General features: G+C 50.1%; 1 protein-coding gene across 1 annotated transcript in view; it reads right to left on the minus strand.

The window, feature by feature from the left end:
- Window positions 1-17,208, minus strand: part of cacna1db (calcium channel, voltage-dependent, L type, alpha 1D subunit, b) — a 1,216,201-nt gene that overhangs the window by 337,556 nt on the left and 861,437 nt on the right. Inside the window, exons 23-26 of the mRNA XM_072472487.1 lie at window positions 15,192-15,298; window positions 10,973-11,060; window positions 10,772-10,879; window positions 10,565-10,617 (exon numbers count right to left, since the gene is read on the minus strand). Of these exons, the coding sequence (XP_072328588.1) occupies window positions 10,565-10,617; window positions 10,772-10,879; window positions 10,973-11,060; window positions 15,192-15,298 (356 nt within the window). The remainder of the gene's footprint in view (window positions 1-10,564; window positions 10,618-10,771; window positions 10,880-10,972; window positions 11,061-15,191; window positions 15,299-17,208) is intronic.

Consider the following 17,208-nt stretch of genomic DNA (forward strand, 5'->3'; position numbering starts at 1 on the left):
GGGTTTCACCCCCACAACCCAAAGATGTGCAGGTTAGGTGGATTGGCCAGGCTAAATTGCCCCTTAATTGGAAAAAAAAATAATTGGGTACTCTAAATTTAAAGAAAAAAGAGAATAAGTTCATAAGTTCATAAGATATAGGAGCAGAATTAGGCCATTCAGCCCATCGAGTCTGCTCCGCCATTCTATCATGGCTGACATGTTCCTCATCCGCTACCTACAATGGTACAGACCAAGAGCTGGTTTGCAAAATCAGCCAGAGCATCTCCTGCCCAGAACACATGACCGAGGAGCAGGAGTAGGCAATTTAGCCTTCCGAGCCTATGGCTGATCCCATCCTGGCCTCAACTCCCCCGTCCTGCTCATTCTCCATGACCCTTCAACCCAATACCAATTAAAAATCTGTCTAACTGCTCCTTAAATTTACTCACTGTCCCTGAATCCACCGCACTATGGGGTAGTGAATTCCACAGATTCACAACTCTTTGGGAGAAGTAGTTTCTCCTCAAATCTGTTTTAAATTTGCTACCTCTTATTCTAAGATTATGATCTTTCATTTTAGAATGCCCCACAAGAGGAAGCATCAGCTCCACGTCTACTATATCCATACCTTTTAGCATTTGTATACGTCAATTAGATCTCCCCTCATTCTTCTAAACTCTAGAGCGTATAGGCCTAAATTGTTTAATCTCTCCTCATACGACAAACCTCTCATATCTGGAATCAATCTAGTGAACCTCCTCTGATCTGCCTCCAATGCCACAACATCTTTCTTCAAATAAGGGAACCAAAACTGTGAATAATACTCCAGGTGTGGTCTTAGCACTAGCTTGTACAGTTGCAACAACACTTCCTTATCTTTATACTCAATTCCTTTTGCTATAAATGCAGCACTCCACCTCTGACTAGTGATGACTCCAGGATACATGAAGGCCATCACGGGTTTGAGAAATGTAAACAAAAAGCTTGCGATTCTGTTTACTGGCCAGGTATAAACTAGGATATTGACAGGATGGTCAGTTGTTGTGACACATGCCAGACACATCATTGCAAGTATACAAGAAAACCTGTGCAAATATTTGATTTACCTCCGGCATCATTGTCACACTAGTGTATATTGTAGAGCACATAAAGGGTTAATGTAATGTTACTTCTCTAGTCACTAGATGATGCTATAGAGCAACCATATAGATATCACGGGCTTGATTCTCCACCAGCGGGATGCTCCGTTTAGCCGGCATCCCGGGAGTTTCCCGACAGCGTGGGGCTGTCCCAAAATGGGAAACCCCATCGACCAGCCAGCATAACGGAGCATCCCACCGGCGGAGTGAAACAGAAATGTGGCACGGCGGGACGGAGACCAAGCCCCACATATCGCAACAAAGAACAAAGAACAATACAGCACACGAACAGGTCCTTTGGCCCTCCAAGCCTGTACCGGTCATGATATCAACCTTTGCCAAAACCCTTAGCACTTCCTTGTGCCATATCCCTCTATACCCATCCTATCCATGTGTTTGTCAAGATGCCTTTTGAACGCTGTTAATGTAATCTCCTTGACTTCGGGAGATAGATGGAGATATATGGAGTGTGTAGAAGAGAGCAAGACAGAGTTGCTGTGAGGTAGTTGACCTAATAGTATAGTTAATAATGTAGATGTACTGTGTAACCTTTACTTAACTAATTCCTTAGTAATATGTTTGAATCTAATTCAGTGTAGTGCAATAAATTAGCTTTGTTTATTAAACACATCTTGCTGTTTTTTGTTAGCACTACAACCTTCACCATCCTGAAAGAACTAAAACAAAGAACAAAACAGAAAGTAGCTATGGTTCTCTTTCACCTATGAGGGAAAGATTATTTGATAATCATAGACTATTTTTCAAAAAATAGCTCCCCTGTAAAGCATAACAGCAAGCAGTGTAATACTGCATACCAAGTCAATTTTTGCTAGACACAGAATTCTTCGTGTCAGGAGTGACAAGGGTCCTTGTTTTAGCTATAAACTGTGGCAACACTTCGGAGTCACGTATGATTTCAATCACGTCACGTCAAGTCCGTTGTACCCACAACGCAATGGCAAAGCCAAAAAAGGTATACATATTGTCAAGCATATTGTTGAAGAAGGCAATGGACAGCCAATCTGATCCATATCTCGCACTATTGAGTTATAGAGCGTCAGCATTGTCACATGGTAGATCGTCAGCAGAGTTACTCATGAATAGAAGGTTGAGTACGACACTTCCATATTTGGAAAAGGAGTAGAATGCAGTGGTGCTACAGGAAATTCAAAACATTAAAGCAAAACTTTTCCACCTCTGAGTAGTGATGACATTGTGAGAATAGATGATTCAAGCAATTGGTCGAGAAAAGCTATTGTACTTGAAAAAGTAGCACCTCGTTCCTACAATGTACAGGCAGAGGAAGGGTTGGTTTTAAAAAGGAATCGCCACGCATGGCTTGGTTTATTTTTTCATTTTTAAAATAAGTTTCGAGTATCCAATTGTTTTTTTCCAATTAAGGGGCAATTTACTGTGACCAATCCACCTAACCTGCACATCTTTGAGTTGTGGGGCTGAAGCCCACGCAGACACGGGGAGAATGTGCATACTTCACAAAGACACTGACCCAGGGTCGGGATCAAACCAAGGTCCTCAGCGCCGTAAACAGCAGTGCTAGCCACTGCGCCACCGTGCCACCCGGCATGGCTTGGTTTTAAGAAGAAATCGTCGCACACCCTTGAAAACCAGAGGAGACTTTCACAACGTGAAGGATGACGAATCTACATCAGACTCAACATCAGCTGTGGTGTCAGATAGTTCAGCAGTTCCTGAGGATAAGGAGAACATTGAATCTACAAGTTCTGAGCAGCAAGGTCAAACTTTGAGAAGATCAACCAGATTGACTCAATTTGTAGATTTGGACTGTTTGTACATACTATGCTTGCTGTTCTTGTGTGCATGTATATATTTATATATTTGTTAAAGCAGTTTAAAAAATTTTAAAGAAAAGAATGAATACTGTTAGACTCACAGACTAATGGGGCGTCATTAGACATTATACTGTTAGACTCACAGACTAATGGGGCGTCTCCCAGCAGGTCGGAGAATGGCCATTGGCCGCCGTGAATCCCGCCCCCGCCGGTTGCCGAAGTCTCCGAAGGGAGAAAAGTCGGCGGGGCGTTAATGGCGCCGCTGACGTCGGAGAATGGCACGGGTGGGCGCAAGGCAGCCGATTTTGGGTCTGCCGATATTCTCCCGTCCGGATGGGCCGAAGTCCCGTCGACGTGATGACCGGTCACGTCGACGTAAATCAAACCTCCTTTTAATCGGCGTCAGCCTGTGCTCCAGGTTTACGCCGACCAGCGTGGAGGTGGGTGACGGCCTGGGGGGTGGTTAGAGTGGGCTGGGCTCCGGGGGAGTGCCGGGAGGGGGGGTCCGTGCCGGGGAGGAGGATGGGGGGGTCCTTGCCGGGGAGGGGGATGGGGGGGTCAGTGCCGGGGAGGGGGATGGGGGGGGGGGGGGGGGTCCGTGCCGGGGAGGAGGATGGGGGGGGTCCGTGCCGGGGAGGGGGATGGGGGGGGGTCCGTGCCGGGGAGAAGGATTGGGGGTCCATGCCGGGGAGGAGGATGGGGGGCCCATGCCGGGGAGGAGGATGGGGGGGTCCGTGCAGGGGAGGAGGATGGGGGGGGTCCGAGCCTGGGAGGGGGGTGGGAGGGGGGTCCGTGCCGGGGAGGAGGATGGGGGGGTCCGTGCCGGGGAGGAGGATGGGGGCGTCCGTGCCGGGGAGGGGGATGGGGGGGTCCGTGCCGGGGAGGAGGATGGGGGGGGTCCGTGCCGGGGAGGGGGATGGGGTCCGTGCCGGGGAGGAGGATGGGGGGAGTCCATGCCGGGGAGGAGGATGGGGGGCCCGTGCCGGGGAGGAGGATGGGGGGGTCCATGCAGGGGAGGAGGATGGGGGGGGTCCAAGCCGGGGAGGAGGATGGGGGGGGGGGGGGGTCCGTGCAGGGGAGGAGGATGGGGGGTCCAAGCCGGGGAGGAGGATGGGGGGGTCCGAGCCAGGGAGGAGGATGGGGGGGTCCGTGCCGGGGAGGGGGGGTGTGAGGGCAAGTGAGTTGGTCCACCTGGCCAGGTGCAAGCCTCCAACAGTTGGACCCATGCGGTCCATGCCACCTGGCTGGGGGGAGGAGGGGGTATGGGCAATGATGACATGTCGTCGATCCCCCCCCACCCCTCCAACCAGGCCGTCATGTTTTCCGATCATCCAGCGATGTTGGCCGCCGTGGCGGCAGCCGCTAATGTCTATGTTGCCCTGGATGAGGAGGAGGAGGAGCGTGCCAGAGAGGCGGCGCAGGCTGCCGCAGAGGGGCAGGCGGCAGCCGCCCTGGCTGGTGGGACACCTGACTAACAGGACGAGGAGGGGGGGGGAGGACGTCGCGGCCCCACGGCAACGGGGGCACCCGAGGGCACCTCGTGTGTACCGGCCCCGGCAGTCATACCAGGACCTCACGGACCGGGAATGCAGGAGGAGACTCCGGATGAGGCGGGAAACAGTGGCACACATCTGCCACCTGCTGGCACACCTGTCACCGCGTGGCACTGGCGGGGGACACCCTCTCCCCGCGTCCGTCAAGGTTACAGTGGCCCTGAACTTTTATGCAACGGGGTCATTCCAGGCACCGAGTTGGGACCTGTCCGGCATATCGCAGACATCGGTGCACCGGTGCATCCGGGCAGTGACAGACGCCCTGTATGCCATGGCGCACTGCTACATCCGCTTCCCTGTGGACCGGGCCAGACAAGATGCCCGGGCCGTGGGCTTCTCTGCCGTGGCCGGGTTCCCCATGGTCCAGGGCGCGATTGATGGGATGCACGTCGCCGTGCGGCCACCTGCAGATAACAGGGCCGTGTTCACCAATAGGAAGGGGACCTATTCGATGAACATACAGGTGGTCTGCGACCACCGCATGATGATCCTGCACGTCTGCGCCCGTTACCCGGGCAGTGTACACGACTCATACGTGTTGTCGCGGTCATCCATCACCGGCATGTACGAGGGACGACATCCCCGGATGAGGGGCTGGTTGCTGCGCGACAGGGGCTACCCATTGCGATCGTGGCTGATGACGCCTATACGGAGGCCACGCAATGAGGCGGAGAACCGCTACAATGATGCCCATGTAGCGACAAGGGGAGTGATAAAGAGGTGCTTTGGCGTGCTGAAGATGCGTTTCAGGTGCCTGGACCTCTCTGGGGGCGCCCTCCAGTATCGGTCAGATAGGGTCGGCCGCATCATTGTGGTGTGCTGCGTCCTGCACAACATAGCCCAGCAGAGGGGCGATGTGCCGCAGGCAGAGGAGGACGGAGTGGAGGAGCAGCAGGAAGAGGCGCAGTCCTCCCCAGATGAGGGGGATGGGGCAATGGTCAGGGCAGACGGGCTAGACACAGGCGGGTGGCTGTCCACCGTTACCGGCTGGCCCAGCGGGCACGGGACAGGCTGATAGCCGCCCGCTTCACTGACTAGATGGGCATGGGAATCGGGTAGTACGGTGACAGACCGCACACCATGGCAACAGCCGACCACCCACACCCACCACCCATCCACCCACCCAGCACCCTCACCCCCCTCCCCAACCCCACCCACCCCACCCGCATGCACACCCCCCCCCCCCCATTGCCGATCCACCTGCGGCACAACGGCCAGGCTCACACAGTTGCGAGTGGACGCGTGTCCATGGAGGATGATGACAACCCACCCTGCGATGAGCTCCTGGCTCCACATCGTTGGACTATGTCTGACCCATGGCCACAGTACCACCATCCACCCGGACCATCCCTGCATTCGGCTGTGACACTGCAGCGCACGGTCCCGTCCTCTGCCCGGGGGATGTTGATGGCGGCCCAGGGGGAAGGGGCAGACTCACCTGGGGCTGAGGTAAGACCACCCCTCACACACACACACTTGCGCTCTACGTACATGACACCCCCGCACGCTTTGGACAGAGCACAAAGGCAGCTTCTGTAGGTGTAACATTGACTTTAATAACCAAAGGAGTTCATGCACGTGCCCTAGCCCCTAAAACTCATCTGTGCCCTGCACCCGTGCCACCTTACTCAGTGTCTAATTGTTTGGCCTTACGGGCCCTTTGACTACGTCTACGTGGTTCCCCAGACGGTACAGCAGAACTGGAGGTGGACTCCTGCCCTCTGACACGGGATCCCTTTGGCGGCCGTTTCTTGGGGCGTCCTGGCCTAGATGGGCCAGGCTGCGGCCCGGGCGACTGGGATGGCGAGCTGCCAGCCTGTCCTGCCCATTACCCACCCGATGCACCTGGGACGGAAGGGGGGCAGTCCGAGGTGTCGCGGTGTTCCGGGACCTCCCCTACAGGGGGACCCGGGGCGGACCACACCTCCTCCTCCCTCGGGGTGCCCGATGGCCCGCAGGCCTCTACATGGGTGGGGGATGCAAACGGACTGGCCATCCGACGCCCCCCCGACATCTGGCGCTGCCAGTCCTGGAGGCCCGTGCTGGTATCGACAGGGGTCTGCAGGTTTGCAGCCATGGAGCCCAGGGGATTGGCAAACCCTGTCTGTGACTGTGCGACGCCGGCTCGCACATGGCCAATGATGCCGATGCCCTCAGCGATGGCCTGCAGAGACTGGCCATCGCTGAGGGCATCGGCATCATTGGCCATGTGCGAGCCGGCGTCGCAGGCCTGCTGAGACTGGGCTATGGCCTGCTGAGACTGGGCCATGGTCTGCAGAGACTGGGCTATGGCCTGCTGAGACTGGGCCATGGCCTGCAGAGACTGGGCTATGGCCTGCTGAGAGGGCCATGGCCTGCAGAGACTGGGCCATGGCGTTGAGCGCCTCTGCCATCTGGCGCTGGCACTGGGTCATGGCCTCCTGTGAGAGGGCAGCCATGTCCTGGGCCACAGACGCCGCCTGCACGGAAAGCCCCAGGCCTCGCAAACCGTTCCCTATGTCTGACACCGTCGCACCCATTGCCTCCACCGCGGATGCCACCCGTGCGGTGTCGGCCTGGGTAGCACGTATGACCGGCATCACTCCCAGCTCCTGGACGCGGGTGGACTCCTCCACCTGCGACTGCAGCCGCCGCAAGCTGGCCGTCACCCTCTTCGCTCATCTCAGGTTCGGTGGTTGCATCGGACCTATGGTGGGTGTGGTAACTCCAGGAACCCGGGATCCATCTGGGCGGCAGATGTCCGCTTGGGCTGGGCTGCCCTCCGACCGCCCGGCCCCTCTGCTGCTCCTACCTCCACCTGCTGTACCGGGACGGCTGTGTTGTGCGCACCAGTGAGTGTACCAGACGCCTCATCACTAAAGTGCCCAACCGAGGTGAGTGTTTCTGCGATGGTGGAGGGTGTTGGTGACAGCAGTGGCGTTGTGTCGTGCTCTTCGTCCCACTCTGAGTGCATGGCACTTTGGGGTGGCGGTTCGTCTCCACCCATCCACTCTGTGTCACTGTCCGGTATTTCGTCTTCCTGGGTAGTGCTGTCCCGGGTAGGGGTGTCCCGGGTAGGGGTGTCCTGGGTAGGGGTGTCCTGGGTAGGGGTGTCCTGGCTCGGCTGTGACGGGGGCCTGTGGCTGCCCCTCTCGTCGCTGGGTGGCACACGCCTGCGTCGTCGCACCCGCACTTGACGGGGGCGTCGTCTCCCTGTTGCTCCAGGTCTCTCCGTCTCCCGTGGTCTCCGAGGGACATCCTGCGGGCGTCGCATGCCGGAGGGTCCGGGTCTCTCCATCTCCCGTGGTGTGCGAGGGGCATCCTGCGGGCGTCGCATGCCGGAGGGTCCGGGTCTCTCCGTCTCCCGTGGTGTGCGAGGGGCATCCTGCGGGCGTCGCATGCCGGAGGGTCCGGGTCTCTCCGTCTCCTGTGGTGTGCGAGGGGCATCCTGCAGGCGTCGCATGCCGGAGGGTCCGGGTCTCTCCGTCTCCCGTGGTGTGCGAGGGGCATCCTGCGGGCGTCGCATGCCGGAGGGTCCGGGTCTCTCCGTCTCCCGTGGTGTGCGAGGGGCATCCTGCGGGCGTCGCATGCCGGAGGGTCCGGGTCTCTCCGTCTCCCGTGGTCTCCGAGGGACATCCTGTGGGCGTCGCATGCCGGAGGGTCCCGGTCTCTCCGTCTCCCGTGGTGTGCGAGGGGCATCCTGCGGGTGTCGCATGCCGGAGGGTCCGGGTCTCCCCGTCTCCCGTGGTGTGCGAGGGGCATCCTGCGGGCGTCGCATGCCGGAGGGTCCGGGTCTCTCCGTCTCCCGTGGTGTGCGAGGGGCATCCTGCGGGCGTCGCATGCCGGAGGGTCCGGGTCTCTCCGTCTCCCGTGGTGTGCGAGGGGCATCCTGCGGGCGTCGCATGCCGGAGGGTCCAGGTCTCTCCGTCTCCCGTGGTGTGCGAGGGGCATCCTGCGGGTGTCGCATGCCGGAGGGTCCGGGTCTCTCCGTCTCCCGTGGTGTGCGAGGGGCATCCTGCGGGCGTCGCATGCCGGAGGGTCCGGGTCTCTCCGTCTCCCGTGGTGTGCGAGGGGCATCCTGCGGGCGTCGCATGCCGGAGGGTCCGGGTCTCTCCGTCTCCCGTGGCCTCCGAGGGGCATCCTGCGGGCGGTCTGCATCTGCGGGGAGGGGTGCCTCGACGTTTGCTCCTGAGATACACAATGAAGCATGCATGGTTAGACACGCAGGCAGTGATCAGGTGATATGGGGGAGGGGGATATAGGGGAGGGGGGATATGGGGACGGGCTGTCGGTGGCTCACTTGCTAGTACGCCCCCGACCTCTTCATCAGCAACCTCCCGGTCCTCAGGTCCGCCAGCCAGTTCCAGGGCCCTTTCCTCGTGTTCGGTCAGTGGCCTCTCATCAGAGGGGCCTCCTCCAGTCCGCACATGCTCCCTGGTGTTGTGTGCGCGTTTCTCCTGTGGCGGGGGGGGCGGGGGGGGGTGTGGCAGGGGTAAAAGGCAACAGTGTTAGACAGGTATATGAATGCACGCCATCGGTTGCGCGTGTATTGCAGAGGTTAAGGTTAGGGCTGGATTCACTTGGGGATATGGGGGATATGGGGGAGGGGGGAATGGGGGAGGGGGGATATGGGGGAGGGGGGATAGGGGGAGGGGGGATATGGGGGAGGGGGGATATGGGGGAGGGGGATATGGGGGAAGGGGGATATGGGGGAGGGGGGATATGGGGGATATGGATATCGGGCAGGGGGGGGTAGGCTCACCCTGCGTGCTCTGACGGGGTCGTTCACCTTCTTGTGGCACTGGGTGCCTGTCCGTGGTGTCAGGGCCGCAGCGGTGACGGCCTCTGCCACCTCCCTCCACAGACGCCGGCTGTGGCGTGGGACAACTCTGCGGCCGTGCCCGGGATACAGGGCCTCCCTCCTCTGCTCCACTGCGTCCAGGAGCACCTCCACATCCCGTGACTAGAACCTCGGGGCTGAGCGGTTTCCGGCCATCCGGTCGGGTGTTCCGGTCGGGTGTTCCGGGGGAGCAGCGCGTCCTTATGAGCTGTCACGCCGTGCGGCGTGTATGACACTGCACGGCGTGAACCACGTGAGCAAGCGCGGATCCCGTCACGTCGCTGCTAGCCCATTTCGGGTCGGAGACTTTGCGACGATTTTTGCGGCATGACGCAAGTCGGACTTGCGCCATTTTTTGCGCCGATCGGCGGACTTTGCGCCGATAACGGAGAATTTCGCCCATGATATCACATGTAAATATACTGATGATAACTTATTAATTTATTCCTTCAAAGGAAAGGGGATGTAGTGATATCATGGTTGTGTTGTAATTCACTGACTGACCACTAGGAGTCTCATTAGTATATAAGTGAATGTTAGAGTCAGGTGACCTCACACTGACTTGGAAGCTGGGAGAGAGTTTGCTTGTGCATGTTTATACTATTATTTATCTAATGTTAACGTTAATAAATTGTTTATAGCTTTAGCCACAAGTGTTCTTGTAATATAAATCAGGCCATCCAACAAGAACATTACAGTTGTCTGGCCGATTGACCCGTCCGCCAATCATAAAAGTGGATGGGTCACGTAAAGTCACTGACAAGTGGCTTCTTATCAGCCTAATTGCCTGCTTAATTTTTGGTGGAGGCACCTTCGACTCCTGCAAGCACCCATCCACCAGCTGTCATGAATCATTCAACTTAAAATTCTGGTCCAAATATATTTCCCACAGGCTTAACTAAAATAAAGTCAACCTTTGCAGTTAAAGTTAATTAAAATGGAATGTTGACAAACCAACATAGTAGGACTTGTATGACACTTGGATCTAAATTTAAAGGGAAGATCACTGAGCCATTCTCATATGTTATTTTACCGACCTTCTCAGAGCAACATTGCCACAGTAGTATGTGTCTAGGAAAATCACAGAGCTAGTGAAAAAAGTAGGATTTCATATCCTCACAAAAAATAAGAAAGATTGTTTAATTGTATGTTTTTAGGTTGTTACCTCTATGTCAATAATATACGGACTGAAGGAAGTAAATCACTACCAAAATCAAAACGCTTATTCACATCAACATACTAGTTTTCCAGGTTTCTTACCTGCATTCTTCAGGAAATTGTTTTGCTTCATCTGTACAACGGTAGAATTTGCCCTGAAAAGTTACAAGACATTTGAAATTAAGCTCTGTACAACGGTAGAATTTGCCCTGAAAAGTTACAAGACATTTGAAATTAAGCTGGAATAATTTTGAACTTCAGTCTTAACTGAAAGATACTTCATGTAGATAAAGTATAATTAGGACTTACCTTGAATAGCTGAACCCCAATACAAGCAAACATGAATTGTAGAAGAGTTGTAACAATCATGATGTTGCCAATAGTTCTAATAGCAACGAACACACATTGAACAACATGCTGTAAAATTGAAAAAGAAGTGTGAACAAAGATGCTGCAGTCTTTAAATTTCCATAAGATGTCACTGGATACATGGAAAATAATCAATTTAACCTTGAGTCCCTTCGCTCTGTTGATTGCTCGAAGAGGCCTTAACACCCTTAAGACACGAAGGATCTTCACAACTGAAATAGCACTGGACCTGTATGGAAACAAGCAACCATTCATTTTCACTGAAGCATTTCGGGAGATCCTGAAGATACGATACGATGTTTATAAATGCAAGTTCTTTGTTTCTTTCTGCTAGCTTTTTTAGAAAACCGGTAAATTATATTGGTAAGAATTGCTACGGTCACAATGGGTAGTGACATTAATGTGTTCATGAAGATGTGTTTCATGTGTTTCATTTTCCTAGAAAATTGGTAAATGTATTTTTTTGACTGTCTTATCTTCAGATTCTGAGCCTACTGCGCTAAGAAGGCTTCTTTTGACTGTCTTACCAAAGGTACAGCTCGTGACTACATGAAAAATGTGGGCATGTGGAAACCAGAACAATTCTTCCTCCATGATATGCAGAGATGTTAATGAGCATAGACAGATGGTAATGGTCTCTCATGAAAGGTTAGCAAGGTTGCCTCTGGGAGAGAGCTTTTTGGTTCGGTGGCCTTTTGCATTTGGCCTCATGTGCAGCATGTGCTAATCAAAGAGTCGCAAAGCTCATATCACTGTCCTGTGAGCTGAGCTCCATGCTGCCACTTTCAACAACTAGCACCTACTACGGCACCTAATCCTCCTCCTCTGAGAATGCAGCTCACTCAATATCATCTTCTGGCTCATGCTAAGACCCTCTGGGGTACCAGTTTCTGCAATGTGCAGCAGAGACAATAATGTGGAATTCTCTAGACCAGAGGTCTGCAACCTGTGGCTCCCAGTCACATGTAGCCCTTTACTCATTTGCAGCTCCCAACCTTTTCCAATTCGTTTGTATTGACATGAATAAGGGCTAAAAAAAAAAGCAAGGAAAATAAGAGCAGTGTTATTATAAGGATAAAATGGTAATCATTACGCTGCATTTTATGGATTAAAATTATTATTTTAATGAAAAACATCATCTTGCTCTAAATAATTTCGTTCAAAATGGTAGAGCTACACCATGGTTATGGATAATTTATTTGGTCCAAGGAACAGGTTTTCTGGTTGCGATCATCATTTCTTCTATTATAGCGGAGATGATAAATTATTCTTGATGTGCTATTTGAAGTTATTTTTGTAACCACAATAATTAATAGCTAAAAAAGTTGGCTTAATTCTATGGGTCGTAACTTGAAGTTTGTTCTAAAAGATGGTTTTAGTGTCAAAATTAAAGTTTTAAAATGTTTTTAAAAAGGATAATTCAGGGTTAGGCCTATTTAATTTTGATTGTATTTTTATTGATAGTTATATGTTTATTTTAGGCAATTAAAAAAAAAAAGTCTCCAATTAAAAATCAGTCGACAACTCCTGCATGAGAGGATATGTATTTCAAGATTCCTTCAGCTCTATCGAAGCATCTAAACCTCAACTATTAAAGGTCAATAGCCAGCTCAAAGGTGGTCCTTGTATTCATTTGGCAGTATTGTACATGCCCTCTGCCTGTTTTTTGCAATTCCATATAGGATTTAGAAGCCATATCAGTGTTCTTGTCCCCTAGAATCCAGTCACAAAAAGACCCTAATAGTTGAAGCAATTGGGAAAGTCTAAGACTGTAGGAGCCGTGTCAGTTGCCCAGAAATCTCACACACCCCTGCATGATTCACTCACAGTGATTATCATAGATTATCATAGAATTTCATAGCTGTATGGGGTGGCCATGCAATGGCCAGGAGAGCCCATAAAGTGGTCACAGAGAACTTGAATATTGAGGGAGCAGAACCCACTCCTGTTCACAAAAGCATCAGGTTTCTCTGAGGGGACACTGCTAGCTAGGTGGGTCCAATCAATGACCCCCTGGACCTGAGGAAATCCAGTCTTGCCCCTGAAGCCAACTGCCCTCTCGAGCTGGCTGGTCTGGTCACTTGAGAATTTGATATATTTGTCTGCAGAACAGTGGGAGCCACCTCCTTTATGGTGTGACTGGCTGCTGACTGAGAAATACCACATAGTTTTCCTATTGATCCAGGGAATTGACCACATGCAAAAATGTCGAGCACCAAAGTCACATTTAAGGCTATAGACTTTGGGTGTGCACCAATTCCCACAGGCTCAACTCCTGATCCAGCATATCATACAACTCTGCAACCACCTCCTCAAGAAATACAATGTTCAGAGACACTGGTGCTCAGACATTTCAATGAAGCTGAAACTCTGATGGTACACTTTTGAACATAGTCCGATCAGAAAATATGATATTGCCTTACTAATGCAACCTGTTTGTTCAAACTGCTGAAGCTCTCCTGGCCATTGCATGGCCACCCCATACAGCTACATCCCATTCTCATGCTACTCTCCTCTGCACTGGAAAATTGAAAGTCTGAAAGCATTGACCCTATAGCCTGATGAGCTTCCACTATGATGAGCCTCTCAAGGACTTTGCTCTGACCCAGTGGCTACTGTGGACCTGGGAGATATCTTTCCATGGACAGGATTTCACCATAGCCCTACTGATTGTAATGCCTCCAAACATGATGCCGTCACTTCTTCAAGACTCACCGTGCAGACAGCTTTAAAGTTTGGCTATCACTTGGCTTCACAACTCAACTGCTACTGAGATCTCATCTCATTGGAGGAGGCAAGAGTATCAGCCTCTGTGCATCCCATGCACCGTTGATGAAATCAGGTAAAGTAAGAAAATACCTGGCAATTGGTTGTTCATCGACTTTAACTAACTGCCTGCTACCAATGTGTCTGCCATGGATTCATCCCGCCACCCACATCTGGTAAAATTGATTGGTGGCAGGAAGGCATCAGGGAACCAGTCTGATGCGGGCCCATGCCATTTTATCAGCTCCTCTGTCTACATTCCCACTTCCACGGGGCTGGTAAAATTCTGCCCATTGGATGAAAAAAGTAATGAGTAAAGAAAAAACAATTATTTAAATGAGTTCTAAGCTTCAATCAATAAAATTAATTGAAGATTGGTTTCACCGGAGAAAAGTAATTAAATAAAAATTAAGGCTATTCTGGCAAAAATTAAAGACCAGTGTTTCACAGGAGAAAATTAAAAACTCAGGGCTTTGCTCAGGATAATTAAATAATTAAAAATTTGGACTATGTTAGGAAAAATTAAATATCAGGGATTTGCTGTGGGAATTAATTGGTAAAATTCATAACTTCTCCAGGAAAAATTAACTGAATGAATATTCAGGATTTCATCGCCGTAAGCAAAGGGCTATCATTGAGTATGGTGATATTTCTGCAATCTTCTTCTCAGGTTAGCTGTATAATTGTGCACCACCATTCACAACTGGATGTGACAGCACTATTTGAAGGGATTATCAACTACTTGTCTGAGAATGTGGTGGAGGCAGATTCAATTGTGGATTTTGAAAAAGCATTGCATAAACATTTGAAGAAAAATAAATTGCAGGGGCTATGACAAAAGGGCAATGAGACTCAGAGTTGCCCTTGCCGCGAGCCAGCAGGGACACAATGACTGAATGGGCTCTTTCTGTGCGATAACTATTCTGTGATTCTACTATCAATTACGTTATGTCAAACTTCTTTTTGAAGTTTAATATAACATTATGTATTTAATTCGTGCTTCCACAAATTTTCATCAATATTTGTATCACTCATCATTCCTTTATTTTAATTTATTAAGGGCATTGAACTTTTATATTTAACAAAGTTTACTTATCTATTCAAAGTTATAAGAAAGTAGCCAATTTATAGACCTGCTGGTTTCAATCCCTACTGTGCAGAAGGAAGCCATTCGGCCCATTGAGTCTACACCAACCCTCTGAAAGAGCACCTAACTAGGCCCACTCACACACCCTATCCCTGTAACCCCACCCCATAACCCACCTAACCTTTGGACACTACAGGCAATTTAGCATGACCAATCCCCCGAACCCGCACATCTTGGACTGTGGAAGGAAACGGAACGCCCGGAGGAAACCCACGCAGACACGGGAAGAATGTACAAACTCCACACAGACAGTCATCCGAGGTCAGAATTGAACCCGGGTCCCTGCTGCTGTGAGGCAGCAGTGCTACCCACTGTGCCACCGTGCTGCCCTTATGTAAGAAATACCTTGCAAAAATAAAAATAAGTCATTGCACTGTTGTGTGATACACTACAAAGTTAGGGTATTCAAGAATTGTTGGTGTTAATTTAATAAAAACAGATACTTACTGAATTCCAAAAGAAATGAGTGACACACCCACAACCAGGATGTCCAACAAGTTGAAATAATTTCTACAGAAGGAACCTTTGTGTAAAAATGCTCCATATGTCATCATCTGAAGAAGTAATGCATGGAAAGATATAAAATGAAGATAGTTTGAATATTTGAAATGTCTGTCCAGCATCATTCATTAACCCTCCCTACCATTACAACAATTTGTTTTTTAAAAAATGCAATGTACAAATAAAAACTGGTAACTGAAGACCAGAAATGCAGAACCCTTGATTTTTCTTGCTCCTCCACTGGTCGTCATGACTTCTTTAGTTGTCTAGATCTTAAGCTCTGGAATTCTCTCCCTATACCTCTAAAGCTCCCTCATTGCCTAAAAGATATTCCTTAAAACCTGCATATTTGACCAAACACTGACCTTATTATCTCCTTATGTTGTCAGTGGAAAATATTAGGTGAGAATGCTAAAGCAAAATGACTTGGGACATTGGGACTCCTACATAAATGCAAGTTGTTGATGTTGAATATATCAGTTGAAGTAATGCAAGAACAAATTTAATTGGTTCCTTCATTATAATGTTAATGTTTGACAAATGTACACTTAAGGATGGGAAGAGGGTTGGGTTAATAATTCAAAGATGGGAAACCCAACCCCAACCTGCCTTCACTTCGAGTTTTAATCAGGATGGGCAACAAACATTTATTTCAGAACTAGGTCCCTATTTTCAACATTTCAATAAGGCTGCATGCTTCAGATGTTAGCTCTGTTTTAAACTTAATGGTTGCAGTCTGGAATTCCCAGTACATGGAAACACAAAGCCAAAGGGAGGCAATAACAGCCAGATACAACAGATAAGAGTATTTTCCCAGCCAGTGCTGCTTGTGGACCTGAAGGACCAGAAGTGCTTCCTCTCGCCTCCCCAATCAAACTGTTTCACAATCTCTGTGATGAGACACCATGGTGTATCCATGGCTTTCCTTCTACTCTCCAGTTCCTCCAGCCTGTGATTTATCCATAGCCCACCTTTCCTATCCTGCCCACAGTCTGTATTGCTCTTCCCCTGATCTCTCTGCACATACCTCCCTGGCAATCCCTCCACATAGCCATCTCTCTCCCATCCTACTCCCATATATCCCCCCTGGGCACAATCCTTCCCTTTATTCCTCTCTTCTATTTCCAATGCTCATTGGATGTCACCTTGTTCTGTAGACTTTCTCATTCCTCCTGTCCCCAATCTGGTTAACTGTTGCCCGGGAAACAGAGTCCAAGATTTATATCCTAATAGCAGCACCTCAATTAGTAACTTGGGGTTTTATAACTGTTACCCCACTGTCATCACTCCCTCTGGAGCCAATGAATCAGAACAGTTAAAATATAACAGCAAATTAAACATCTCAAAGAGCATTTGCAAAGCTTACTCTTTAAACAGCTGTGTAATTTGTGATTAAAGAACACTGAAGCATTATATTCTGCAGTTATATACAAATTTCTGCATTTTTCTCCCATACTAAGAACATGGTAGATTTTACATGTATTTTCAGATACATTTAAAGTAACTATTTTGTCAGTGACACTTCTCTTCTGTTAAATAGGAGACCTGGATCATTTCGAAGCCAAGGTGTGATGTCTCAAATGAGCCTTTGGCATTACTGATGCAGATGTGCGGACTTAATTAAGGAACATGGTTAAATGCCTTAAATTGCATTTGCAATAAACTTTGCAGTGTTAATTATGAAAATAGAAAATTCTGGAAATACTCAGGAGGTCTGGCAGAATCTGTGGAGAGAGAAATAGATTTCATATTTTAGGTCTGATAGGTCACCACTCCAGAATTTTCCATTTTTATTTCAGATTCCCAACATCTGCGGTACCATCCTCTTGTGTTAGTTGTTCTATCGTAAATTGTTGACATTAAAAAAGTGATGAAAGCAGAATATCAACATTTTTGCACTCTTTGCAGCCTGATCATGCTGGCATAGATCCATCATGGAGATGATCACCATGCTTAAATAAAA

Source organism: Scyliorhinus torazame, chromosome 13, assembly GCF_047496885.1.
Source record: "Scyliorhinus torazame isolate Kashiwa2021f chromosome 13, sScyTor2.1, whole genome shotgun sequence".
Classification (NCBI taxonomy): Eukaryota; Metazoa; Chordata; class Chondrichthyes; order Carcharhiniformes; family Scyliorhinidae; genus Scyliorhinus; species Scyliorhinus torazame.